General features: G+C 41.9%; 2 protein-coding genes across 3 annotated transcripts; one reads left to right on the top strand and one right to left on the bottom strand.

The window, feature by feature from the left end:
• On the top strand, positions 1–13,132 carry mntb (MAX network transcriptional repressor b). Its single transcript, XM_061899205.1, has 6 exons — positions 1–451; positions 3,610–4,162; positions 5,471–5,512; positions 5,601–5,712; positions 11,286–11,478; positions 11,551–13,132. Exons 1-6 carry the CDS (start codon positions 379–381, stop codon positions 12,297–12,299), a joined length of 1,722 nt encoding a protein of 573 aa, XP_061755189.1. The 5' UTR covers positions 1–378; the 3' UTR covers positions 12,300–13,132.
• On the bottom strand, positions 12,793–27,965 carry LOC133551988 (septin-5-like). Of its 2 annotated transcripts, XM_061899206.1 has the most exons (13): positions 27,692–27,965; positions 27,247–27,269; positions 26,491–26,832; positions 26,333–26,429; positions 26,175–26,261; positions 21,502–21,625; positions 21,289–21,423; positions 18,713–18,830; positions 18,519–18,620; positions 18,351–18,447; positions 18,107–18,269; positions 17,935–18,037; positions 12,793–13,398 (listed from the first exon to the last, which is right to left on the bottom strand). In XM_061899206.1, the coding sequence occupies exons 1-13, from the start codon at positions 27,735–27,737 to the stop codon at positions 13,336–13,338; spliced, it is 1,500 nt and encodes a 499-aa protein (XP_061755190.1). In that variant the 5' UTR covers positions 27,738–27,965; the 3' UTR covers positions 12,793–13,335. The 2 variants fall into 2 exon arrangements, with proteins under 2 accessions (XP_061755190.1, XP_061755191.1); XM_061899207.1 differs by lacking the exon at positions 27,247–27,269 and having other exon boundaries at positions 27,692–27,964.

Below are 27,965 nucleotides of genomic sequence, written 5' to 3'. Positions count from 1 at the left end.
ACGTGCGCGTTAAGCTCCGTGTTTTGCGGGAGCCGTAGTAAGAGGGCGTGGCTGGAATGCAGAAGGGGCGTGGCTTGACGAGAACACCACTATCCTTGTTGTGTGTACTCCTGCTCACATCGCCATCTTGTTGCTATCCCACTTTTTTTTTTTTTTTTTTTTTTTAAACTTATGCGAGGATCCTGGACCTTCCGGGCCCGGATTTCGGAACAAGATCCTTCCCGATCGGAGGGATCCACCGGGACTGGGGCCGTTAAAATCTTGCACGCGCGCTTTCCACCGGCACGGTAGCGCCGACCCCACCCCCCCAACCCCCTCCTTCCCTCGGCTTTTTTCCGCCCTCCGTCACGGCCGGGGGCCACCGGCTCGGGCGGCACCATGAGCATCGACACGCTGCTGGAGGCCGCCAGATATCTGGAACTGCAAGCCCAGCAGCAGCAGCTCACACACGGTAAGAGGAGCTCGCTCTGCCCGGAGCTCCCTCGTCCTCCCGGAGGAGTGTGTCCGTTAGAGCCGCGCTTAATCGGGCAATCATGTGCGCTGTGTGACCGTAAGAATGTTCACTTCTTGCTTCAAAACATCTTTTATTTGCTCCTTCCAAACAGGAAATAACTACTTTATTAACGAGACTACTTTTCGCGCTCGCGCCGCGTGACCACTTCATCACGCGCGCGAGGAGTTTTTAGTGTTTTTTTTTAAAACAATGTTCATTTAGTTGAAGGATTTAAACATATGTGACGTCACAGGCACCATGTGTGTTTTGAAGTGTGTCACGATCGACTTGTCCTACTTTGCGTGGGTCGTGCAGGGCGGTGGCGAGCACACACACACACACACACACACACACACACACACACACACACTTTACATAATAGACTGACACGGCCGCTCGTATGACACACACACTCAGGGGGCGTGGCCTCTCCTCCCTAGGCGTCGTGCACGCTCCTTTTTCCGCGCGCGCGCTTGTGATTATTGTTTGTTGTTCACGAGCAGGGGCGCCGCTAGGGATTTTGGGCCCCATGAAAAGAATCTTTACAGGGCCCCCTACTCATAATTTCATCATTAGGGGCCCCTAGAATCCGTCTCCTTTATCCCCCCTTTTCGGCGCCCCTGTTCACGAGTCACGACGAGCACGCACCATAAACGTGAGGGGAGGGGGGGTGTTCTCCCCCTTCGATGACGTGTCACAGACTAGTCACGCGCTTGCGCACTGCGCGTTGGGGTCCGCCCATCCCCGCCACCACGTGCACTCGTAGCCACGCGCACGGACGAAGACTCCACGACCCCGCCTCTTGATGCGATCCGGGGAGGGAGGGCGGGGCTGGCGCCACGACACGATTACGTAATTGAAAGTAGCGTGTACTTTTGATATCGATCTATTTGTATATGTATGTATCGACCAATAGGTACAGCGACACATTTTGTGTCACGTGCTTTCCATTGTGGGCGGGGCCTCTGCAGGCCTAAAGGAATGGGAGGGGCTTAGATCATGTGGGATGGTGACTAAAGTAAATATCTCTAAAGTCGATTTTTTTTTTCAAAATTAAGCACTTCCTGTTTCCGGTAAATGGTCACGATCTAGAGCGAGGCAACGTGACTGTTTCGCTTTAAAGTGAAAGCAAAAAGTAAGACGCTCGCACAAAAATGAAGTGAGATTTTGAAGCCTTTAACGTTGAACCTGTTGGTGTGTGTTGGCGTGCACGGCGCATGCACGCTCGAGGAATCCCTGGGATCTTCCCTTTTATGCCGCTGTTTCCATAGCAACTGGGGGCTTTCCACACCGCCGTCTTTCTGTGCGCGCGTGCGTCACATGACATCATCTTTGTCCCCTTTCAGAGTCAGATAATCATTAGAGATGCGAATCTTTGGGCGCCGACCGATTCGATCCAAATCCTGAGGGTGATCGATTCAACACGATTTTCAATTCAAACCCATTCTTGCACTGTACTTACTGTTTGGTGTAATAAATATAATAAAACGTTTATAAAACATGTTAAATGTAAAAAAAAAGAACAAATAAGCTCCCTCCGGTTGTTTGGATAAGGCCTAAAATAAATAAATTAATATATAAAATGTATAATAAAATAAATGTATATATTATACAGCATATTTGTTCATTATGTATACATGTATAAAAAAAATGTGTGTTTATATAAATATATAAAATAAGTGTGTGTGTATATATATATACTTGTTTTTTAATAAGTATATATTTAAGTATATATACATATTGTGTGTATGTATATATATATAATAAGTGTGTGTGTGTGTATATATATATACTTATTTTTTAAATATATTTATATATGTATGTTGTCTGTCTATCTGTGTTGGCCCTGCGATGAGGTGGCGACTTGTCCAGGGTGTACCCCGCCTTCCGCCCGATTGTAGCTGAGATAGGCGCCAGCGACCCCGAAAGGGAATAAGCGGTAGAAAATGGATGGATGGATGTATACATAATCATATATGATGTATAATATATACATTTAAATATATATATATATATATATACACAAAAGAGAATAAGCGGTAGAAAATGGATGGATATATATATATATATATATATATACATACATACATACATATATATGTATATTTCTTTTATTATGCATTTTGTATGTATATTTATTTTAGACCATACCCAAACAACCGGAGGGAGATTTGTTCTTTTTTTACATTATATATATATATATATATATATATTAATTACTCTTAAATATTTGGAAAATTAGGATTCGGGGAAAGGGGGATGGTTGCCCACATATGCGGTCCTCTCCAAGGTTTCTCATAGTCATCATTGTCGACGTCCCACTGGGGTGAGTTTTTCCTTGCCCTTATGTGGGCTCTACCGAGGATGTCGTTGTGGCTTTGAGGCACTAGTGATTTAGGGCTATATAAGTAAACATTCATTGATTGATTGATTGATTTAGAATTGGTAAGAATAAGAATCACAATTCAGATGTTAATCCATTTTTTTTCTGTCCCAATATAAATCATTTTATGTCTAAACCAGTGGTTCTACAACTTTTTGTGGCCTAGTGGTTAGAGTGTCCGCCCTGAGATTGGTAGGTTGTGAGTTCAAATCCCGGCCAAGTCATACCAAAGACTATAAAAATGGGACCCATTACATCCCTGCTTGGCAATCAGCATTAAGGGTTGGAATTGGGGGTTAAATCACCAAAAATGATTCCCGGGCGCGACACCGCTGCTGCTTACTGCTCCCCTCACCTCCCAGGGGGTGATCAAGGGTGATGGGTCAAATGCAGAGAATAATTTCGCCACATCTAGTATGTGTGTGACAATCATTGGTACTTTGGTATTCATTGGTAACTTTTTCTTTACCAAGTACCACCTCAGAAAACACCTGGCTCTCCAAGTAGCACCACAATAACCAACATTTAAACATAATAGCGCAGTAGGTCTAAGTATTCATCAAAAACAAATATATGTAATATTTTTGGCTACTGTAACAATACACACAGTTTGAACAGTAACAATGATAACGAGTCACGTCATCCCGATATATAATGGAGAACCACTAGATGGAGTCTGCAAGTGGCACGGCACCATAGCTTGACAATAAATAAACACTTTCTTCTCCCGCAGAAGAGGAGCAGCACAAAGACAAGGAGCTGATCAACAAGGAGGAGTTAAGACACATAGAGCTTGTGACTTCCTTGTCGCAGCCAATCACAGCCAACCATGTTGAGGACCCCCATCGCCAGCAGCCGTCGGCGCCCCCGCCACCACCCCGACCGCCGCCCCCAGTGCCCATTGCCGTCATACCGATGGTCCCCGTCGTCACTGCCGCGCCCCTTCCGCTCACCAAGCACATCGCCGCCGCCTCGACGCTCGCCGGCCCCCCAGCGGCCAAGACCACCACCTCGCCACAGCCGCCGCCTCAGCCCCCGCCAGCTCCGGCATCCCACCAGCTGCTGTGTCCCCCCCAGATGAAGGCGGACACGACCAACCAGCCCGTCAACTGCGCCCAATCGCAGCCTCAGGTTCACATTCAGTACCCGCTCGCCATCAGCACCAACGGGCCCGCCCCTCAACCCGCCCTGGCCTCTCATCAAGCCCCGCCCACATCCCAGCTGAGGCCCAATGGAGTGACGCTGGAGGACATGAGGGGCTTGGAGGGGAAAAAGAGACCTGGAGGGTCAGTTTGTGTTGACGTGTGTGTGCTTGCATGTGTTTGTGTTGACGTGTGTGTGTGTTTGTGTTGATGTGTGTGTGTGTGCTTGCAGGCATGTGTTTGTGTTGATGTGTGTGCGTGCATGCATGTTTGTTGACGTGTGTGTGCGTGAATGCATGTGTTTGTGTTGATGTGTGTGCGTGCATCCATGTTTGTTGACGTGTGTGTGCGTGAATGCATGTGTTTGTGTTGATGTGTGTGCGTGCATCCATGTTTGTTGACGTGTGTGTGCGTGAATGCATGTGTTTGTGTTGACGTGTGTGTGTGCGTGCATGCATGTTTGTGTTGATTTGTGTGTGCGTGCATGCATGTGTTTGTGTTGTGTGTGTGTGTAGATGTGTGTGTGTGTGCATGCATGTGTTTGTGTTGTGTGTGTGCGTGCATGCATGTTTGTGTTGATGTGTGTGTGCGTGCATGCATGTGTTTGTGTTGTGTGTGTGTGTAGATGTGTGTGTGTGTGTGTGCATGCATGTGTTTGTGTTGTGTGCGTGCATGCATGTGTTTGTGTTGATGTGTGTGTGTGCATGTGTTTGTGTGTGCATGTGTTTGTGTTGACATGTGTGTGCATGTGTTTGCGTTGACGTGTATTTATGTGTATGTTTGTGTTGACGTGTATGTGTTTGTGTTGACGTGTGTGCATGTGATTGTGTTGGCGTGTCTGTGTGCATGTGTTGTGTTGATGCGTGTGTGTGTGAATGTGTTTGTGTTGACGTCTATATTTCTGCATGTGTTTATGTTGACGCGTGCGCATGTGTTTGTGTTGACGTGTGTGTGTGCATGTGTTGTGTTGATGCGTGTGTGCTAGTTTGTGTTGACGTGTGTGTTTGTGTTGATGCGCGTGTGTGTGGGCATGTGTTGTGTTGATGCGTGTGTGTGGGCATGTGTTGTGTTGATGCGTGTGTGTGGGCGTGTGTTATGTTGACGTGTGTGTGTGTGTTGACATATTTGTGTGTGTTTGTGTTGACGTGTGTGTGTTTGTGTTGATGCGTGTGTGTGTGGGCATGTGTTGTGTTGATGCGTGAGTGTGGGCATATGTTTGTGTTGACGTGTACGTGTGTGTGTGTGCATGTGTTTGTGTTGACGTGTACGTGTGTGCATGTGTTTGTGTTGACGCGTGTCAGTGTGAGTGCATGTGTTTTTGTAGACGTGTGTTGTTGTGTGTGCATGCGTTTGTATTGACGTGTGCGCAAGTGATTACGTTGACGTGTGTGTGTGTTTATGTTGATTTGTGTGTGTGTGTGTTTGTTGACGTGTGTGCTGTTGTGTGTTCAGGACAGGAACCAGGGAGGTGCACAACAAGCTGGAGAAGAACCGGTGGGTTCCTAATCGTCATACAGAACATGGTTGGTTCTCGCCGGTTCCAAGTGCATCTGGTCTCCTAGAACCTGTGTCTCCTCCTCAGGCGGGCGCACCTGAAGGAATGTTTCGAGACGCTGAAGAAGAACGTCCCAAACGTGGACGAGAAGAAGACCTCCAACCTGAGCGTGCTGCGCAGTGCGCTGCGTTACATCCAGGTAGGAGCTGCTGGCCTCCACCTGATTGGCCGAGCCTCTTTGGTGGACATAATGCTTTTCCTGTCTCATAACTGACAGACTCCGCCCTTTTCCTTATCCAAACCCGTGAAGCTCCGCCTACTCTCTGAAGTCACGCGAGCAAGGTGCGGCTCCTGGTGAGGTTGCCATAGGGACAGGCGCACTTCCTTTCTTTGGTGCTGCTCTCGGATCAGTTTGACGATGTCACCTGCAAAAAAGAGGGCGGAGCTTAAAGAGTGTGACTATAGTCACATGACTTCCAATAAGGAGGCTCCTTACAGATGAGGTTGCTGTGGAGATGCGCATGGAAGGCAGCCGTTGCCACGGTGATTGCTGCACTGGCACGTTGCTCGGGGGAATTGTGCAAGGTCAGACGACGTGGGGGCGGAGTCACACTGCTGCCACGTGCAGGCGGAACGTAAACAACACAGCTGGTCGTCATTTCCTGTCACTTCCCCCTCCCAAGTATGATGTCACATGTAAATTTAAAAGCCCTCGTAGCCCCGCCTCCTGGAAGTCAAACAACCACCTGCTGACTTCCTACTGCTAATCTGTGCTAATGTTCTTAGTCCTCGTGTGTCACATGACCCAAACAGAAAATGGGGTCACGCAAACAAAGAGCTTTTCTGCCCGACCACCTGATCTCATAATGTCGGCCAGCTGATCAGGGATGGAACTATATTTCATGCCAGGATTACACTGACCTAAACAGCTGACATAGTGTTAGAAAAGCCCACTATTTTGGAAGTGTTTCTTATGGTGAGAGTTCCACCGGGCGTTGGGGCGTCGTACTCTGTTCAGAGGTCCTTGAACGCACCGTAAAAAGGACAGTCTGAGTATCGGTTGTGACTTTTCAACGGAAGTAAAAGGAAGTGGTCGGCCACCAAACCAACGTGTGCAGCAAGTGTGAACTATCCGAGTACGCAAGGGGTCTAGATCTTCCTGCAAAAAGTAGATGCGAGCAAAAAAATCAAACTAAGCAATGAAATAGATCCCTATAATTTATCCAAAAAAGATTTGTCGAGTGATATCAAATAATATACGTCGGTCGCCTTACCAGACATATGAAACTATTGTGCGCCAGACCACAAAACAGATGAAAACTTGGAGGTCTACAACTTCTTTAAGTGTAGCTGGGTGAAGAACATTTCTTGATACCATCGTTTTTGCTTTTCATGATTTAACGTCACATCTACCGCCATGTTTGTTGTTGTTAATGCACACGCCGTTTACAAGTAGCGCGTTTTTCCCCGTCTTTATCGTAATATAACTATAGATGTCAACATTGTGTACGTGCTGAAATATTCATGTATTGTTTCTCATAATATAACTATGGATGTCAACATTGTGTATATGCTGAAAGATTCATTTATTATTGTTTATCAAAATATTACAATACTTCTCAACATTGTGTATGTGCTGAAAGATTCATTTATGATTGTTTCTCATAATAGAACTATAGATGCCAACATTGTGTACATGCTGAAAGATTACTTTTATTGTTTATCATAGTACAAACCCCGTTTCCATATGAGTTGGGAAATTGTGTTAGATGTAAATATAAACAGAATACAATGATTTGCAAATCTTTTTCAACCCATATTCAGTTGAATATGCTACAAAGACAACATATTTGATGTTCAAACTCATAAACTTTATTTTTGTTTCGCAAATAATAATTAACTTAGAATTTAATGGCTGCAACATGTGCCAAAGTAGTTGGGAAAGGGCATGTTCACCACTGTGTTACATCACCTTTTCTTTTAACAACACTCAATAAACGTTTGGGAACTGAGGAAACTAATTGTTGAAGCTTTGAAAGTGGAATTCTTTCCCATTCTTGTTTTATGTAGAGCTTCAGTCGTTCAACAGTCCGGGGTCTCCGCTGTCGTATTTTACGCTTCATAATGCGCCACACATTTTCCATGGGAGACAGGTCTGGACTGCAGGCGGACCATAAAAATACCCGCACTATTTTTTTACGAAGCTTTGCTGTTGTAACACGTGCTAAATGTGGCTTAGCATTGTCTTGCTGAAATAAGCAGGGGCGTCCATGAAAAAGACGGCGCTTAGATGGCAGCATATGTTGTTCCAAAACCTGTATGTACCTTTCAGCATTAATGGTGCCTTCACAGATGTGTAAGTTACCCATGCCTTGGGCACTAATGCACCCCCATACCATCACAGATGCTGGCTTTTGAACTTTGCGTCGATAACAGTCTGGATGGTTCGCTTCACCTTTGGTCCGGATGACACGATGTCGAATATTTCCGAAAAATAATTTGAAATGTGGACTCGTCAGACCACAGAACACTTTTCCACTTTGCATCAGTCCATCTTAAATGATCTCGGGCCCAGAGAAGCCGGCGGCGTTTCTGGATGTTGTTGATAAATAGCTTTCACTAGAGCTTTAACTTGCACTTACAGATGTAGTAACAAACTGTATTTAGTGACAGTGGTTTTCTGAAGTGTTCCTGAGCCCATGTGGTGATATCCTTTCGAGATTGATGTTGGTTTTTTATACAGTGCCGTCTGAGGGATTGAAGGTCACGGTCATTCAATGTTAGTTTCCAGCCATGCCGCTTACGTGGAGTGATTTCTCCAGATTCTCTGAACCTTTTGATGATATTATGGAGCGTAGATGTTGAAATCCCTAAATTTCTTGCAATTGCACTTTGAGAAACGTTGTTCTTAAACTGTTTGACTATTTGCTCACACAGTTGTGGACAAAGGGGTGTACCTCACCCCATCCTTTCTTGTGAAAGACTGAGCATTTTTTGGGAAGCTGTTTTTATACCCAATCATGGCACCCACCTGTTCCCAATTAGCCTGCACACCTGTGGGATGTTCCATATAAGTGTTTGATGAGCATTCCTCAACTTATTCAGTATTTATTGCCACCTTTCCCAACCTCTTTGTCTTGTGTTGCTGGCATCAAATTCTAAAGTTTATGATTATTTGCAAAAAAAAATAATGTTTATCAGTTTGAACATCAAATATGTTGTCTTTGTAGCATATTCAACTGAATATGGGTTGAAAAGGATTTGCAAATCATTGTATTCTGTTTATATTTACATCTAACACAATTTCCCAACTCATATGGAAACGGGGTTTGTGTAACTATAGATGTTAACATTGTGTATGTGCTGAAAGATCTCAATTATTATTGTTCATCATAATGTAACTATAGATGTCGACTTTGTTTGTGCTGAAAGATTAATTCATTTTTGCTTCCTTCTGTAAAAACCTAACTGTTTTAGGTTCTACTCACATTCATTTTTTTTTTTATTTAGACTCGCAGAGTTGGTGCTTTACTAAACACCCGTATCAAACATGTTTAAGAAATACAAATAATATCAAGATAATACTGACATGGGACATAATAAATGTTAAAAGTATATCAAACAAACATTTGACTAAGTGATCGCTGCAAACTCCTGCGTTCTTTGACTCTGCGTCTTTGATTTTTGTAGTTTAAAAAAACTTTTTTTTATCAAAACAATACACAACAGTACTATAGTTTTTCATTAAATCTTGCACTCTTCTACCCTTCTTGATTACCTCTCGAAGAATACTAAAGAAATGTTTATCCTTTTCGCGTTTTGAACGGTTACAACAGCCTAAAACGAGTCTCGCATATTTAATGAGCCGGACGTGACGTCAGCTGAATACAACCTACAGAACCATGGCTGTGTTCTAAGAGAGCACAGCTTGTAGCTTCAATGTGCACAATTGCACAGTTTCTTTGTCAGTTATGTTAAAAAGAACAACAAAAAAACAAAGTTTCTGGACTACGGAGTGCACACATAAATCTATGAATGTTTTCTTTTTTTCCCATATATTAGCCGTACCATAGCTAAGTCGCAGATATATACATTTTAAATTGAGTTATTAACACAAATATTTAGTAAATGTTTATTTACATAGCTTAATTGTTTCCAAAGGGTAGTAAAATGGCTCATCAAAGAAAACAGAAGTCATCGCCATGGACCAACTAGTTGCAGAAGCTAGCTCTCCAGTCAGCTAAACAGACTCAATAATTCCCCGGTGACTTTTTGGTGAATTTACTGAGGAATTTGTGAAACTGAAACAATACAAAAAGAATGGCATTGTAAGTTAATAATACTAACACAGACATTCGTAAACCTGTTGGTATATTAGCTGACGCTAACGATGCTAGCTTGATTACATTACCATAGCATGTACAAATATGCATGTACAAATATGCATGTACAAATACGGCGCACGTGGGACGGTTTAGTCAATATAAACAGTTTTAGTTATATTGTAAAACTTGATGAATGAAGAATCCGTACAAGTAGAAACGCTATGGACGGCTAGACGACCGAACAGCAACTGTATTTCCGGTAGGTTCATACACAGCACAGTCTAAACAGAAGGGTAATGCAGCACCTGCGGTGTACAAACCCATCCAAAAGATAGCGCCTGACCATAAATTCAGTGTGTTTTTTGTTTTTTTCAACTATTCACATTATGGTCAGCTGTCATTAAGGCAAAATCCATAAATTTGCCGCACCGTTTTATAAGCCACGGGGTTCACAGTTAAGGAAGAAGTAGCGGCTTATAGTCCGGAATTTACAATAAATTGGGGTAAGGCCTAAAATCTCATAAAATATTTTCACAAAAACCTTAATAATAATTAGTTACTCTACTTTTTTTAGAGAAAATAAATGAGTGACAATTGACAGCACGTTTTTTATTTTATTCAAAAACGAAGAACCGCATTTTTGGCGACGTGCAAAGCAATTGCTATAGTGATCGTTTTCCTGTGTCACTGATGCAAGAGTTTGTGTTTTTACCTTTTTGTTTGCCTTGTAACGAGTAGCCCTTCCCCCACTCGGCCTTCAAGTTTGCAGACACTTTTAATGCAAAGCCAAACCACACGTTTCCTTACTTTGGAACGAACCTCCCTCTCTCGTTTGCGTTAGCCATGTTGAGCTATGTGTGTGTGAGTCCCCCTAAGAAAATAAAGGGGGGGGCGGAAGCTGCTGGGGGCAAAAATATGTCAGAGCAATAACAGATTTTTTTCTTTAAATTGTCTGCGAGAAAAAACTCACCTATGTTGTTTCCTAATGGGGAAAGACGTTAATGTCTCTTGTTTTCATGTTGGCATTTGATTTAGCGCCAATCAGTTTGGTGGTACTCAGTGGCCTAGTGGTTAGAGTGTCCGCCCTGAGATCGGTAGGTTGTGAGTTCAAACCCCGGCCGAGTCATACCAAAGACTATAAAAATGGGACCCATTGCCTCCCTGCTTGTTACTCAGCATCAAGGGTTGGAATTGGGGGTTAAATCACCATAAATGATTCCCGGGTGCGGCTCTGCTGCTGCTCACTGCTCCCCTCACCTCCCAGGGGGTGATCAAGGTGATGGGTTAAAATGCAGAGGACACATTTCACCACCCCTAGTGTGTGTGTGACAATCATTGGTACTTTAACTTAACTTAACTTAAGAAAGGCCGTCGTCCACAGGACGTGGCGTGGAAGTCCTGGGCGGAGGTCAAGACGCGTGCTCATAACTGTGGTTTTGTGGCGCAGACGCTGAAGCGCAAGGAGAAGGAGTTTGAGCACGAGATGGAGCGGCTGGCGAGGGCGAAGATTGCCACTCAGCAGCGTCTGGCCGAGCTGAAGAACGAGCTGAGTCAGTGCATGGACGTGATGGAGATCGACCGCGTCCTGAGACAGACCATCCAGCCCGAGGACGACCAGGCGTCCACGTCCACCGCCTCAGGTACTGCGTCGCAATGTGCCGATGTACTTTCTGACACCGTGTTGACCCCAGCGCCCGTTTTGCGGCCCACAGAAGGGGAGGACAACCTGGAGCTGGACGTGGACCAGGACGGCCTCGCCCCACCTGTCCCCAGATCCCTGGCCAGAGCACTGACGGCGGCCCCCATCCTGCAAACGCAGCCGCTGCTGGGCCCCCACCTGTCCATACAGCACCCTCCTCTACCGCTCTCCGCCGTGCTAGCCACGCCCCCTTCCTCCGTTCCTCCTCCCCCTCAAGCCCTGGCCCCCACCCTCACCCCGGTCTTGCCCCCCTCTCGGCCGCCAGCCGTGCAGGTGCAGCCCACCGTCATCGCCCACGCGGCCGTGTCCCACCCCTCCGTCATCCAGGCGGTCAGTCATGCCATGCCGGCCAATCACAAGCACCTGACCCACATCGCCCCCTCCCCCATCGCTGCCGCCCCGCAGCCCATCGCGGTGGCCACGTCGTCCCACCAGCCCATCGGACACATCACCGTCCACCCGGTGGCTCACCTCCAGTCCCGCCTCCCCACGCTGTACCCGCAGGGCATGTCGGTGTCCCAGCCAACGGTGGTGAGCCACATCACGCACACCTTCGCCCACCACACGCTGCCGCACGTGCAAGCCAACCCCCAAGCCAACGCCATCGGGGCGCAGGTGAATAATGCCGCCGTGGTCGGCCAGGGCAAGCCCACGGCGATGCTGGCGGCCCACCCGCAGCTGGTCGGCCAGGCGGCCGTACTCAACCCCGTCACCATGGTTACGGTCCCCACTTTCCCCGTCAGCACAATCAAGCTCGCCTGAGCAAGGACGAGGACGCTTCCAGGAGGTGGAGTCCAGATGGCAGCCCCGCCCCCTTATTCTACCCCCAAGCCTAAGAGCCCACGAGCTCCGCCGGACACCACGCCTCCTCAGCGGGTCACCCAATCAGGTCTTCTCTGACGCGAGGGCGCCCTCTGTTGCACGCAACACAAACTACCTGCACAGGTAAGCAGCGAAAGAAGAACATTCTAGAGAGCTTTTGGAGGATAAATACAGGAAGGAAAAAAACGCTGTGAACGTCAAAAAAAAACATTTTTCTTCGCTTCTCTATTCGCAATAACACCCACTTTTCTGTGTGTGTTATTGCGCATCAACACTCTTTTCAACACTGTGATGACAAAAGAAATAATTTCATTTCCCAATTTTTTCTTCTTCTCCCAGACTGAAAGTAGGAGGGGAAAAAGCAAGATGTTAACCTAATTTTGTGTAATATTCAGTTTTGTAACGTGCGTACGAATGTTTTTGTCACACCATGCACGCCGGGGCGTTTTGAGTCTGTGTTGCTTTTTATTATTCATGCTTGTTTCTCTTCAGTTGTTCTGCATGTAGCTTGATTTCCTCCGTGTGCGGGACCATGTAGAATACTGTAGACCCTGGGCAGGATCTTGGACCTCATGCTATATTGATATTATATATTAATATAAACGGTGTTTTCCCTATGGAGAAAGTTAAGTTATATAAGGCCTGTGCACTGTGGGCTGCCTTTCAGGTCCAACTGTCCACTCTAAGACATGACATCATGATATACAAATATAAATGATTTATGCTGGTGAAATAGTAAAGATTCTTAATAAATCTTATTACATTTACAACAATTCTGCTTTATCGAGCGAAGCGTTGTTTATTTGGACCACTTTGCTATTATAGCCACTAGATGGCAGTACAAACCATTACAAAAAAAGACCCCGGGCCTCCTGAGGACAGCAAAAAAAGGAAGACCTGCTCCGAGTGCTCTGGTCAGTAGCTCATTGTCACTTCATCATCCATAAAGTTTCATCATCACCTTCTTTCACTTTCCTCATGTCTGACCGCCGTGCATCTGCTCCTGAATCCTCTCCAGGACCTCCTGCATCCGTCTCAGCTGCACACAAATCAACTCCCATGAGACTTGCTGTGTTGCAAATGGTTGAGTGCTCAGAGTACACTTCTGTCAGTATTCGGTCTACACCAGTCGTGTACAAAGTGCGGCCCCTTTAAAGGCACATTAAAAAACACTATTAAAAATGTGGAATTAAAGAGGAAAAAACAAAAAGTTGACACTAAGAACACACAGCTACCATTCAGGCTGTTTTTTCCTTAAAACTGTCATTGCTGAAAAAATAATACTGAAACCAAAATCAAAGTTGATATGAATTATTGACCTATTTAGAACGCAAATTATTTCACATCAAATATTCCACTTTGAAAAATTTTTGTAGACAATATTTCATATTTAATTTTGTTGGGCATAAAATAACATAAAAAAAAAAACGTATAATCGACACATTCATCAAATAAATAAAAATGTATGATCTATTTTTAATAATGTTTCTTGGACCTTTGAGATTTTTAGTGGATTTAAAGGCCTACTGAAATGAGATGTTCTTATTTAAACGTGGATAGCAGGTCATACTTGATCATTTCGCGATATTGGCATATTTTTGCTGAAAGGATTTAGTAGAGAACATCGACGATAAAGTTCGCAACTTTTGGTCGCTAATAAAAAAGCCTTGCCTTTACCGGAAGTAGCAGACGATGTGCGCGTGACGTCACTGGTTGTAGAGCTCCTCACATCTGAACATTGTTTATAATCATAGCCACCAGCAGCTAGAGCTATTCGTACCGAGAAAGTGACAATTTCCCCATTAATTTGAGCGAGGATGAAAGATTCGTGGAGGAGGAAATTTAGAGTGAAGGACTAGCAAAAAGAAAAAAGAAAAGGCGATTGCAGTGGGAAAGATTCAGATGTTATTAGACACATTTCCTCGGATAATTCAGGAAAATCCCTTATCTGCCTATTGTTTTAGAGAGACTATACAGTACCTAAAGTCGGAGGGGTGTGGCCATGGGTGTGTTGACGCCAGAGTCTCTGATGGAAGTGACGCGCTGCAGCAGGACAAAGCTCCGCTGGTGTCTCCGGTAAGACCACAATTTTCTCACCGAAAACTGCCGGTTGACATTTGGTCGGGATCCATGTTCGCTTGACCGCTCTGAGCCATAGTAAAGCTTCACATTCGGGAATTTTAAACAAGGAAACACCGGCTGTGTTTGTGTGGCTAAAGGCTAAAAGTGTCACACCTATGGATCATGTTTTGTTTTTGATTTTGGACATTCAGTCACGTTTTGCACTTCCTGGTTTTGTTTGTTTCCATGCCAACGTATTAGTTCCCACCTTGTCACGCCCCTGCCCTCAGTCCCGCACCTGTTCTTGATTATCACAGCCAGTATTTAAGTAATTTTCTTTCTGTTCATCATTCTGGGATCTTCTCACACATGCGCACGCACCCGACCCATGCTGCACCTTCATGTCCTTGTCCATAGTTCCATGCCGTGTATTTATGCCATTGTGCTAGTTTTGTTTATAGTTTATTATTATTCATAGCCAATTGTTTTTGTGCAAAGTCCTTTAGTTTATGTCCATCATTTCATGCCATCGAGCAGGTGTTTTTGTTTCACGTTTGTAGTGTTTAGCCAAGTTTCTTCCTCCATTGTGAGCGCTTTTTGTTGTTTATTAAATAAACAACCATGTACTTACATTCATGCCTGACTCGTCCCACATCATCCTTGCATCGAGGAAGCACAAACATCCACAGCCACAGCCTGACAAAAAGCTTCCCACCTCCATCTTTCTACTTTGACTTCTCCAATATTAATTGAACAAATTGCAAAAGATTCATTAACACAAATGTCCAGGATACTGTTTAATTATGCGATTAAAGCAGACTACTTATAGCTTGGATCGGGCTGGAAAATAATGTCCGCTACAACCCGAGACGTCGAACGCACGCGTCATCATATGAGTTATCATACTACGACGTTTTCAACACGACACATAGCGGGAAATTTAAAATTGCAATTTAGTAAACTAAAAAGGCCGTATTGGCATGTGTTGCAATGTTAATATTTCATCATTGATATATAAACCATCAGACTGTGTGGTCGGTAGTAGTGGGTTTCAGTAGGCCTTTAAAAACCAAACAAAACCATGAATTCAAACAAATGTTATGAATTACTGACTTATTTAAGGCTCCAATGACTTCACATCCAATATTCCACTTTGAATGTTTTTTTTTTAATAGAAAATAAATCTGAAATTGATCTAAAGATTTAAGAGTTCCATCCATCCGTTTTCTACCGTGTATTCCCTTTGGGGTTGCGGGGGGTGCTGGTGCCTATCTCAGCTACCATCTGGCGGAAGTCAATACCTCATCGCAGGATTTAAGAGTTTAAAGAAAAAAAATGCATGACCTATTTTTAATACTTTTTTGGGATCCTTGAGAATTTTAGTGGGATTACTTTCTTTAAACTGTCATTGATGAAAAAATAATGAATTCAAACACATTATGAATTATTGACCTAAAGACGGAAATTATTTCACATCATATATTCCACTTTGAACATAGTTTTGCAAAAAATATTGCATATTTTATTTTGTTGGGCATAAAACAAAAAATAACATGAACAAATAAAAACTTATAATCGACAAACAGATCTGAAACTTATCTAAAGATTTAAGAGTTTTTAAAAAATGGATTACCTATTTTTAATACTTTTTCTTGGATCCTTGAGAATTTTTGTGGGATTTTTATTTTCTTTAAACTGTCATTGGTGAAGAAATAATGAATTCAAACAAATGTTATGAATTACTGACCTAAGGCTCCAATGACTTCACATCAAATTTTGCACTTTGACATGTTCTCTGTGGAAAATATTGCATTTTGACACAAAAACTGGGTTGTTTTCTTTTAGTTTTGTTTTAACAAAATGTGCATATAATATTTTTTTTTAAATGATAAAACTTTATATCGACAGATCTAACGTTGATCTAAAGATTTCAGTGTTGAAAAAAAAATGTATGACCTATTTTTAAATTTTTTTTGATTGATTATGAGTGAGACCCTTGCGGGTCCCCTGGGCCAGACTTGAGGGGAGCCCTTGAGGTAAAAAAAAAAAAAAAATCAAATATATACAATGTATTGGTTTTTTTTATATGGAAAATATTAAATTGGCCACCGTATGTTTGGATTTTTCAGTGTGCGGGCCTCAGTTGAAAAAGTTTGGACACCCCAAGATTTCACTGTGCACTCAGTTCTTGCATGCGTAATTGATGATTGAATGAGTCATTGTGGACTGAGTATACTCAGTTTAAGAGTGACTGGGTCAATAATGACTGGAAAAATTATTGATATGTAAATTATTGATATGTATAAGTGAGTGAGTCAACTCATTGACAAGTGCGTCATTTATGAGAGGGTGAAGTCATTGATGACTGAGTCAGTCATTGATCAATGAGTCATTAATAAGTGAATTATTGATGATTTGAAGACTGAGTGCTCATTGAAAAAGTTATACATTTAACAAGACTGAGTCAATGATATGTGAGTGAGTCACTAATAAGTGAGTCGTTTGAGTGATGACTTAGTGAGTCATTGATAAGTGGTTCTTTGATGATTGAGTGGGTCATTGACGACTTAGTACCTATTATAAGTTATTGATGATTTGAAGACTGAGTACTCATTGATAAAGTGATACATTTAAGAGTGACTGAGTTATTGATATGTGAGTGAGTCACTAATAAGTGAGTCATTTATGAGTGATGACTTAGTGAGTCATTGATAAGTAGTTCATTGATGATTGAGTGGATCATTGACGACTTAAAGAGTCATTGATATGTGAGTCGTCAATGAGTATGTGATGACTTAAGTCATTGATAAGTTAGTGAGTCACTGATAAGTGCGTCGTTTGAGTATATAATGACCGAGTGAGTCATTGGTAAGTAATTAATTTATGACCATAGTAAGTCATTGATCATTGAGTCATTGATGACCAAGTGACTCATTGTCTACTGAGTACTCATTGATAAGTAAGTCATTTAAGAGTTACTGTGTCATTGAATGACTGAAAGAGTCATTGATAAGTGAGTCATTTATGAGTGAGTGATGACTGAGCCATTGATAAGTGAGTCATTGATGACTGTGAGTCATTGATTACTGAGTACTAAATGATAAGTAAGTCATGTAAGAGTCATTGTTGATTAAGTCTTTAATACTTTTTAGAGTCCTTTATGGCTGAGTGAGTCATTGATCAGTGTTTTATTGATGACTGAGGAGTCTTTGATATGTGAATCATTGACGAGTGAGTGAATTAGACGATGATGAAAAAGCGAGTCGTAGTCATAGACGTTAGTGATTCATTGTTGAGTGAGTCATTGGTGACTGAGTAGACATTAAGTGAGTCAATGATGAGTGAGTGAGTCATTGATAAGTGATTCATTTATGTTAGTCTGAGTCATTGATGAGTGACTCTTTAAAGACTGAGTGAGTCATTGATCAGTTAGTGAGTCATTGATGGATGAATGAATTAGTCATTATGGAATAAGTGAGTCACTGATGACTGTGTGAGTCAATGATAACCGTACCTCCTCATTTTTTTCAAAAATGAGTCTTTCTTTCTCCGAGTCAAAGGCGGCGAGGGGTAGCGGGACGTCGACGTCGCCTCCTTCTCGACACTTCTCCCGCAAGCTAAGGGACAGACAAACAGGAAGTGAGGTCAATCCCACAATGCGTTGCTCACAAACCTCACTGACTCGCCTGCGCTCCCTCTCCTGGACCACCATGCGCGTCATGTTCTGGATGCACTGGGCCCGGTAGTTCTCGTAGTGGCTCTCCCGGGTCACGTCCTTCAGGTCCTGCATGTGCGTCCTCACCAGCATGTCCCTCAGCAGCAGGAAGTCCGAGTGAGCTGGACTCTCCACTGGACGAGCAAGGAGACGCTCGGTGAGCAACGGTGTGGCGGCCGAACGAGCGTTTAAACACGGGAGCGGTAAGGAGATACCTTCTACCACACCCCAGGGGTAAGTGCGACCTTTGAACCTGCGGCCTTTACTCTCCACCAGGATGTTACTCCCGATCACGGCGAAGGGGACGCTGTCCTGCGGGGGAGGCAGACCGCAGAGAAGTCAGCAAGTGAGAACAGCACGAGGACGAGAGCTGACTGAGGAACCTTGAGGAGCTGGTCCTGCCTCTTGAAGTCCTCGTCCTCGTCCGAGTCGCACTCGGCAAACTGGTAGATGTCGATGCCGAAGCGACGCATCTCCTCACGGACCTGGACAGCGTGGTGACGTACAAAAACAGTGTCAACCCTCAGACTGGAGGTGAGAGACTACTTAGGACTGGAGTCTGAGGTCTGTGTCCCACCTTCATCTTTTTCCTGCAGACCTCGGCTGGGGTCAAACTGTCCGCTTTGGCCAACACAGGAATGATGTTGACTTTGTCATGCAAGGCTCTCATGCACTCCACGTCCAGAGGACGCAGCCTGGGGCGACACAAACGTGGAATCATGTGATGACTCACACTGTAAGTACACTTCATTAGTACACTGTGCACTTTCTGTGTCTACTTTCTTCAGCTTGCGCACATTTCAACAGTGAATGATAGGGGTGCACCAAAAAATGGATTCACATCCGAATCGCGATTCTCATTCAAACTAATTCTACATCAATTCATAATTTTTGTAAAAATCGATAAATATACACAAACACATATATATGTATATATCCATCCATCCATCCATTTTCTACCGCTTATTGCCTTTTGGGGTTACGGGGGGCTCTGGCGCCTATCTCAGCTACAATCGGGCGGAAGGCGGTGTACACCCTGGACAAGTCGCCACCTCATCGCAGGGCCAACACAGATAGACAGACAACATTCACACTCACATTCACACACTAGGGCCAATTCAGTGTTGCCAATCAACCTATCCCCAGGTGCATGTCTTTGAAAGTGGGAGGAAGCCGGAGTACCCGGAGGGAACCCACGCATTCACGGGGAGAACATGCAAACTCCACACAGAAAGATTCCGAGCCTGGGATTGAACCCAGGACTGCAGGACCTTCGTATTGTGAGGCAGACACACTAACCCCTCTTCCACCGTGAAGTCCGTATATGTATATTTATATATAATTTTTTTTGTTTTATTTTATTTTAAAGAAGAAATAAAAAAAATTAAAAGTACAACTAGAAGGAGCTCTTCTAACCTGAAACCTGTTAGTATACAAAATCATAAATTGTGAAAAAAAATCAGTTTCAATCTGGAATCGTAATAAATCGCAAACCGAATCATTAGTTGCCCCAAAATTCCCACCGGCAGTGAAGGTATTACGGTTGTTGTGCACGCACTTACTGGAAATACCCATTGCAATATTGATTTAGTTCTTTTGTTTCTTTTTTCTTCCTTCTTTCTTCTTCTGTCCTTTTTTGACCGGTGACATGCAATTACTCCACTGGGAATTATCGCTAACATCTGGATCGACCCTGAAGACTTCTCCCTATTTCTCCTTTTGTAAAAAATTTTAAAAATGTTTTTTAATGTTCTGTAAAGGATACAACTTTTTCACTTCTGATTCGATACTGATATTGGGGTCTTGACTTTTGGCTGATACCAAAACTGATCTGATCCGATATCAGCAGGAATCATACAAATTTATTATTTAGTAGTGTGGATTGTTAAAAAAGGTTTGATTGAGTGAAATTAGTCAGACCGAGAACAACAGTACAGTAGGTATGAAAAACACTAACCTATTTTTCATTAACCCTCTGGAATGGACTAATGCTGTCTTTAAGTTAAAGTGGAGTGGTAGTTGTTTTCTCTTTTTTTTTGGCAACACCGAGTGGCCACAATAATTTCTGAAGCTAAGCCAATGACAGTACATTGGCTGAAGCAGACACGTTTGTTACTGGATACTTTCTATTACAATTTGTCTATGTATGGTGTTATAGACCGCAATATTGTTCAGTAAATGACACTTATTAGATATTAGGGTGCAAAAAAAGAAAATATTGACATCCAAATCGAGTTTTTTGCGAAAATAATTTTTTTTTATAAGAATAAATTTTTGGATTAAAAACAACTATTTTTATTGATAGAGCTATCATTATTGATAGAGTTGATTTTATCAAGTGCTGTATTGTACTTGTCATTGCTTTGTAAATGCCTATCCTCAGGATTGTTGCTCTATTTTCTCTAATTAGATTGATTACCTTTCTGTGATTACCTTGCAAATAAGAATAGCTTTTGTAAACTGTAACCTGTTTTAAAAGGTTTTATTATCATTTATGTACCTAATAATATATTACGAGAATCGTGTTGAATCCAGAATTTTTTCAGATTTAAATCTTCACCCAAATCATCCAATGATTCTCATCTCTATTAGGTATGTTTAGCTTGTGTGCTATTGTGTGCTTAGCTGCTGTGTAGCTGCTGGATCCTAGTTGCCTATAGCCTTTAACCTTTTGTAAATAACTTGACTAAAATAAAGGAAATGGTGTGCTCTTTGGGTGACATTTAGATGTCGATTGGCTGTTCAGCTTTGCAAAAGTAAACAAGCTGCAGGACTGCTCGTATCGCACACGATATCATACATGCAAGCGCATACATTCCGATACTTCCTTTTTTATTTATTGGTTTTTATCGGACCGATTATCAGTGTTTGATCCGGACACCACCATTCTCTGGTGTTCCAGTGCTTCAAATGAGACAGAGTTTAAAGTTTGTTAGCCCCTCCCCTTTCGCTACGTAGCCAACGTGGCGGCAATTGACGGTGTTTAGTGCGCAGTAACATGCACTCACCATTTTGAGTGATCTAAGTTACCGCCCGGGTTGTGTCAGTGCACTGCGTTTTGCCGTACAGCACTCAAAAGTATAAAAGTACTCCAATAGAGCCACAGATATAGGATTAGTGTGTTTTAGTAAACATGGCACGGGGCTTACTAACCCGTGTCCGTAGGGAGAGATGAAGTAGAGACAACAGTGGACTCGATTGTCTTGGATGTTCCTCCTGTTGAGGCCGCTCTCGTCCCTGAAGAACTGCTCAAACTGCTGCTCGATGTAGTCTTCTATGTGCTTCCAGCTGGCGGGAACACACACGGGAACAGATTCAAAGTAAAAGCCCGTGGCGTGACCTTGCCCATGAGCACACAATGCTGACCTCTGCATGTTGTTGACGGCGTCTCCAAAGCCTGGCGTGTCGACGATGGTGAGCCTCAGCTTGATGCCTTTCTCTTCGATGCTCACGCTGTGCTTGACGATGCCAACAGTCTGACTGATGCGTTCTGCATTAAATTAAATTGATTTAAATTATTTGTAATTTAAAAAATTACATTTATTTCAAAAATTTTACACGAACATTAAAAAATTTTGAAAATTATTTTTAAAAAGTTTTAATTAATGACCGTAATATTTTTATTTTTTATTACACACACACACATTAAACAGATGAATGACATCAAACACTTTCTAAATGACAACTTGTATAGAATGAAGTAGAGCAGGGGTCACCAACCTTTTTGAAACCAAGAGCTACTTCTTGGGTACTGATTAATGCGAAGGGCTACCAGTTTGATACACACTTAAATAAATTGCCAGAAATAGCCAATTTGCTCAATTTACCTTTAATAAATAAATCTATCTATCTATCTATCTATCTATCTATCTATCTATATATATATATATATATATAAAAAAGTGTATTTCTGTCTATCATTCCGTCGTACATTTTTTTTCCTTTTACGGTAGGTTTTTTGTAGGGAATAAATGATGAAAAAAACACTTAATTAAACGGTTTAAAAGAGGAGAAAAAAGGGAAAAAATTAAAATAAAATTTTGAAACATAGTTTATCTTCAATTTCGACTCTTTAAAATTCAAAATTCAACCAAAAAAAAGAAGAGAAAAACTAGCTAATTCGAATCTTTTTGAAAAAAATTTAAAAAAATGTTTTGGGGGGGAACATCATTAGTAATTTTTCCTGATTAAGATTAATTTTAGAATTTTGATGACATGTTTTAAATAGGTTAAAATCCAATCTGCACTTTGTTAGAATATATACCAAATTGGACCAAGCTATATTTCTAACAAAGACAAATCATTATTTCTTCTTGAGTTTCCAGAGCAAAAATTTTAAAAGAAATTCAAAAGACTTTGAAATAAGATTGAAATTTGATTCTAAAAATGTTCTAGATTTGCCAGAATATTTTTTTTTAATTTTAATCATAAGTTTGAAGAAATATTTCACAAATATTTTTCGTCGAAAAAAAAGAAGCTAAAATGAAGAATTAAATTAAAATGTATTTATTATTCTTCACAATAAATAAAAAAATAATAATTTACTTGAACATTGATTGAAATTACCAGGAATAAAGAGGTAGGAATTTAAAAGGTAAAAAGGTATATGTGTTTAAAAATCCTAAAATCATTTTTAAGATTGTATTTTTTTCTCTAAAATTGTCTTTCTGAGAGAAGCAAAGTAAAACAATAAATTAATTTATCCAAACAAGTGAAGACCAAGTCTTTAAAATATTTTCTTGGATTTTCAAATTCCTATTGAGTTTTGTCTTTCTTAGAATTAAAAATGTCGAGCAAAGCGAGACCAGCTTGTTAGTAAATAAATAAAATTTTAAAAATAGAGGAAGCTCACTGGTAAGTGCTGCTATTTGAGCTATTTTTAGAACAGGCCAGCGGGCGACTCACCTGGTCCTTGCGGGCTACCTGGTGCCTGCGGGCACCGCGTTGGTGACCCCTGATGTAGAGCTATAACACACATCATTGCTTATCATTCATTCTAGTGTGAATGAATGATGGGTTCTCACTTATCTGTGAAGCGCTATATAAATCTAATCCATTATTATTATTATCAAGTTTTTTAATTGATCATGTCAATGGAATCAACAGTTAACAATGGAGGGTGTCTGTGTACGCATCCCTGTGGTACTCCTGTGTTCACTGTCATGCCGTTGCTACACACTCCCAACATCGTAAACAAATTCTGCTGCAGTTTTTCTACTTTGGAATTCCCAATTCCAACACGTTAATTTCCTTTGCTCTTAGAGTATTTAATAACACAAAATATTAAACGCGTTACATGTTTTTTTTCGGCAAAATTTAAAAAAACAAAACAAAAAAACAAGACGAATGGATGGATAAATTACAATAGACAAGCTCATTTTCAAGTTTTTAAAACTATGACTGGACAATTCATTGGCTTTATTGACATGTTTATTAAATATTATGTGTGTTTAAACTGCTCAACATAAAATGGACATAAATACAATTTTTATGACAATAATTAAAAAAAAATACCTGCAGTGCGTTGGTGTATCTCCGACAGAATTTCAATTCTTACCGTAGGAGCACTTGCATTCAGAGGAGAGGAGCTACAATATATTTAGACACCAGTTTCACGCGTTAATAACACAAAATGTGGATTATTACCATCATGGTTGGATTGCCAAATATGTTTCGTAAACTGTGATAGTTCTATCTGAATACATGTTTCTGGTATTCGCATGACAAACGTCTTAACCTTCTCTATTTATTACTAAAATGTAATATTCAGCCTGCTTAACATTCTGTAATTGTGGTGTATAAACCAGAACATGTTTAAAAAAATATATACATCCTCCTCCCAGGTTAGATGCATGATTTATGATCTACAATAAACTTCCAGAGCGTAAGGAAGCGAGGAAACGCCTCACCAGTCGATCATGTCAAAATTGTACTGAGGGTTGTAATCACGGCACTGCTATAAATAGTTTGTTAGCATTAGCGCTTATAATAACAATATCACTAGTACTTGGTTAATATTTAAATCACAAAATGTAAATGGAGTATTGTTGGCACTTTTTGGATGGTTACTATGGATATTATGGGCGGAAAAGAGGACCTCCCATTGGCTCCGTTGTAGCCGTACTTTTACTTATAATGCATAAAAACCAAAGAATCCATGTGTCGTCGTGTCTTCCATGATTTGGAAAGAAAGGAAAACATTTTTTCCCAAAAACGCAGTTCCCCTTTAAAAGTACATGGTTATAGCAATAAATATGATTACAGCATTTTAACATTATGTTTGTTTTCAATTACATTAAGTGTGTTTATCCTAAACCAGGGGTCACCAAGGCGGTGCCCGCGGGCACCAGGTAGCCCGTAAGGACCAAATGAGTAGCCCGCTGGCCTGTTCTAAAAATAGCTCAAATAGCAGCACTTACCAGTGAGCTGCCTCAATTTTTTAAATGGTATTTATTTACTAGCAAGCTGGTCTTGCTTTGCTCGACATTTTCAATTCTAAAAGAGCCAAAACTCAAATAGAATTTGAAAATCCAAGAAAGTATTTTAAAGACTTGGTCTTCACTTGTTTAAATAAATTCATTTATTTTTTATCTTTCAGAAAGACAATTTTAAAGAAAAAAATACAACCTTAAAAATTATTTTAGGATTTTTAAACACATATACCTTTTTATCTTTTAAATTCCTTTCTCTTCTTTCCTGACAATTTAAAACAATGTTCAAGTAAATTTATTTTTTTTATTGTAAAGAATAATAAATACAATTTAATTAAATTTTTCATTTTAGCTTCTGTTTTTTCGACAAAGAATATTTGTGAAAAACTTATTCAAACTTATTATGATTAAAATTCACAAAAAATATTCTGGCAAATATAGAAAATTTGTAGAATCAAATTTAAATCTTATTTCAAAGACTTTTGAATTTTTTTAAAAAACATTTGTTCTGGAAAATCTAGAAGAAATAATGATTTGTCTTTATCAGAAATATAGCTTGGTCCAATTTGTTGTATATTCTAACAAAGTGCAGATTGGATTTTAACCAATTTAAAACATGTCATCAAAAATATATATTTATTGTGAGAAATCATTAAGATGATCAGTGTTTCCACAAAGATAAATATTACTAATTATTAATAACAACATGGAGTTAAAGGTAAATTGAGCAATCTGGCTATTTCTGGCTATTTATTTAAGTGTGTATCAAACTGGTAGCCCTTTGCATTAATCAGTACCCAAGAAGTAGCTCTTGGTTTCAAAAAGGTTGGTGACCCCTGTCCTAAACGTTCCTGACACTTCATTTTACACACTATAACATTTTAAAGTCTTTTTATTTTTTGGACATATATGTGAAGTGAATTATATTTATATAGCACTTTTCTCTAGTGACTCAAAGCGCTTTTTACATAGTGAAACCCAATATCTAAGTTCCATTTAAAACAGTGTGGGTGGCACTGGGAGCAGGTGGGTAAAGTGTCTTGCCCAAGGACACAACGGCAGTGACAAGGATGGCGGAAGCGGGAATCGAACCTGCAACCCTCAAGTTGCTGGCACGGCCACTCTACCAACCGAGCTAAACCGCCATATCACAATAACATTGTACTGTGGCCTTAATACCATGATTATATCATATCGTGAGATTTTGATACTGTTAAATCACTAGTGACCATCTGCTTTTTATGTTACCAATGCAAGAAATTGTAATCTAAACACGCAAGCTCCACTTCTCTGCATGCATTCTCTGCAGTGATGACGTTTCATGGCGATTGCAAATGAAAACGTTCTTGTCTCGTCGGAAGAAACGACTTTGGACCCCGCCTTTCCTAATGTGCCCTTTTCTTTGTCTGTTCGCTGTTTTTGCCAGCTTGTAGCTCCACTCAACAGCCACTGAACTCAAAATACATTTTTCCAAGCTACGGAATGGACCGAGGGTCAGACGGGACACGCGTGGAAAAAATTTGCACCTTTAAAGGGAGTTTTGTAAACGCGTCGTTATGGCGTTAATTTTGATAGCCCGAGTCTTTTTCCAAATTCTGCTCTGCTCACCTTCTGCATTGGGAAGCTTGCGGTCCTTGTAGAGGTCGGTGAGGAACAAGCTGTTGATCAGAGTGGACTTGCCGAGGCCGCTCTCTCCTGCGGGGACACAGAGACAATATGTCGCGCCTGTGTGTAACTCGTAAGCGTCATGTCGCCCGAAGACATACCTGCTACCATCAGTGTGAACGTAAAACCTTTTTTCAGCGTCTTCCTGTGAACCTGACTCGGCAACGTAGCGAAACCGACATATTGTTTGTCCTGGTCCTGCACAAACACACATTTTGTTCATCTTCAAGCACACAACGGTCGGGATAAACAAGCGAACCTCTGGCGAGTCGTAGGAGTCCAAGCGCCCCCAGGGGCTGAGTGGACGGGAGGCGGGGCTAAGCGGCGAGTCCAGAGAGCTCTGAGATGCGAACGGTCTCCTCGTAGGCTGGAACGATGAATCATAGCCAACACGGCTCGGCTTGAGGGGGGCGATCGCAGGGTTGCAGGGGGTGGTGCGAGACACAGGAGGCGGAGTCCCAGGGAGGCTGGGGCGCCGCCCGTTGGCGATGGCTGCCACCGCACCCTCGTGGTTGACTGACATGCTGTGGACCGAGGGGAGGTCCCTCATGGCGTACGGGAACAGGACGCTGTCTTGGTCCTTCACGGACAGACTGGCCAGCTGGGGAAAAAAGGGGGAAGGTTACAAGCTTGACCCAAATATAATCAGATCTGTGCTGGCCATGTTGTCTTTCTTGGTTGATTAGCGGAACATTTATCCCATGATTCCATTACATCCTAATCCTTCTATCAGACGGACAATCTGGACCATAAAGGCCTCTTCTAATTCGCTCGACCTTTGACACCTCCTCTGCGACATCGCGGCTCGGTTCTGAAACCCATCAGAACCACTCAGCTCACGCCACCGTGGGCTTAATGACGACTCTCGTCTGGCCTCCTTACCTGTCGTCCATCATTACCCACAAAGCTTTGCAGGAGCAGCAGCAGCTTAATCCCGCCTCTAATGCCCTAGCAGGGATGGGGGGGTTGTAGATTTAACAAACAATGGAGCTACGAGAACACAAACGACTCTTACCTCCTTTTCCGACAAAGTTGCAGCTGTTACAACGGGGAAAAACACACGTTACTGTAGTGATTCAAATGTACACGACTATAAAACTGTATCGGCTTGTGTGAATGAAGTTATAAACAAGGTAGTATATAAAGAGGTATAAACAAGCTCCTATTTAAACGCAAGCTAGTCTATAAATATGTGTAAACCAACTACAGTAGCAGATAAAAAAGTGTAAAGAAGTGAGTTTATAAAGCTCCTATTCAAACAGGTTTACACAAATAAAGAAGTTAGAATATAAAGGGGGTGTACACAAGATAGTATACAAGCAGATGTAAAAAAAAAAAAAGCAAGTATTTCAACAGGTGTAAACAAGCTAGCATAAAAAGAGGCGTGCACAAGCTAGAATTTGAACAGGTGTAAACAAGCTGGTCGTACTCGTAGTCAAACTAAACAGATATAAACAAACCTTTGGCGTTGCTGCGGAAGCGAACAGGTGAAGACATGTGCTCCATGGCTCTCACAACAAACAAACTAACACGCTAATACGCGCACACACAACAGGGACACGCACACAATATGGACACACAAGCGGGAACACGCGAGTACGCGCACACACTATGGACATACAGGAGCGGGAACACGCGAGTACGCGCACACACAAGAGGGACGCGCACACAATATAGACACTGTACAGACGCGGGAACACGCGAGTACGCGCACCTCCGAGGCGACTCGAATTA

The sequence above is a fragment of the Nerophis ophidion genome, linkage group LG04 (assembly GCF_033978795.1).
Source record: "Nerophis ophidion isolate RoL-2023_Sa linkage group LG04, RoL_Noph_v1.0, whole genome shotgun sequence".
Classification (NCBI taxonomy): domain Eukaryota; kingdom Metazoa; phylum Chordata; class Actinopteri; order Syngnathiformes; family Syngnathidae; genus Nerophis; species Nerophis ophidion.
The sequence above is the reverse complement of the archived record's forward strand: the minus strand, read 5'-3'. Positions and strand labels throughout refer to the sequence as shown.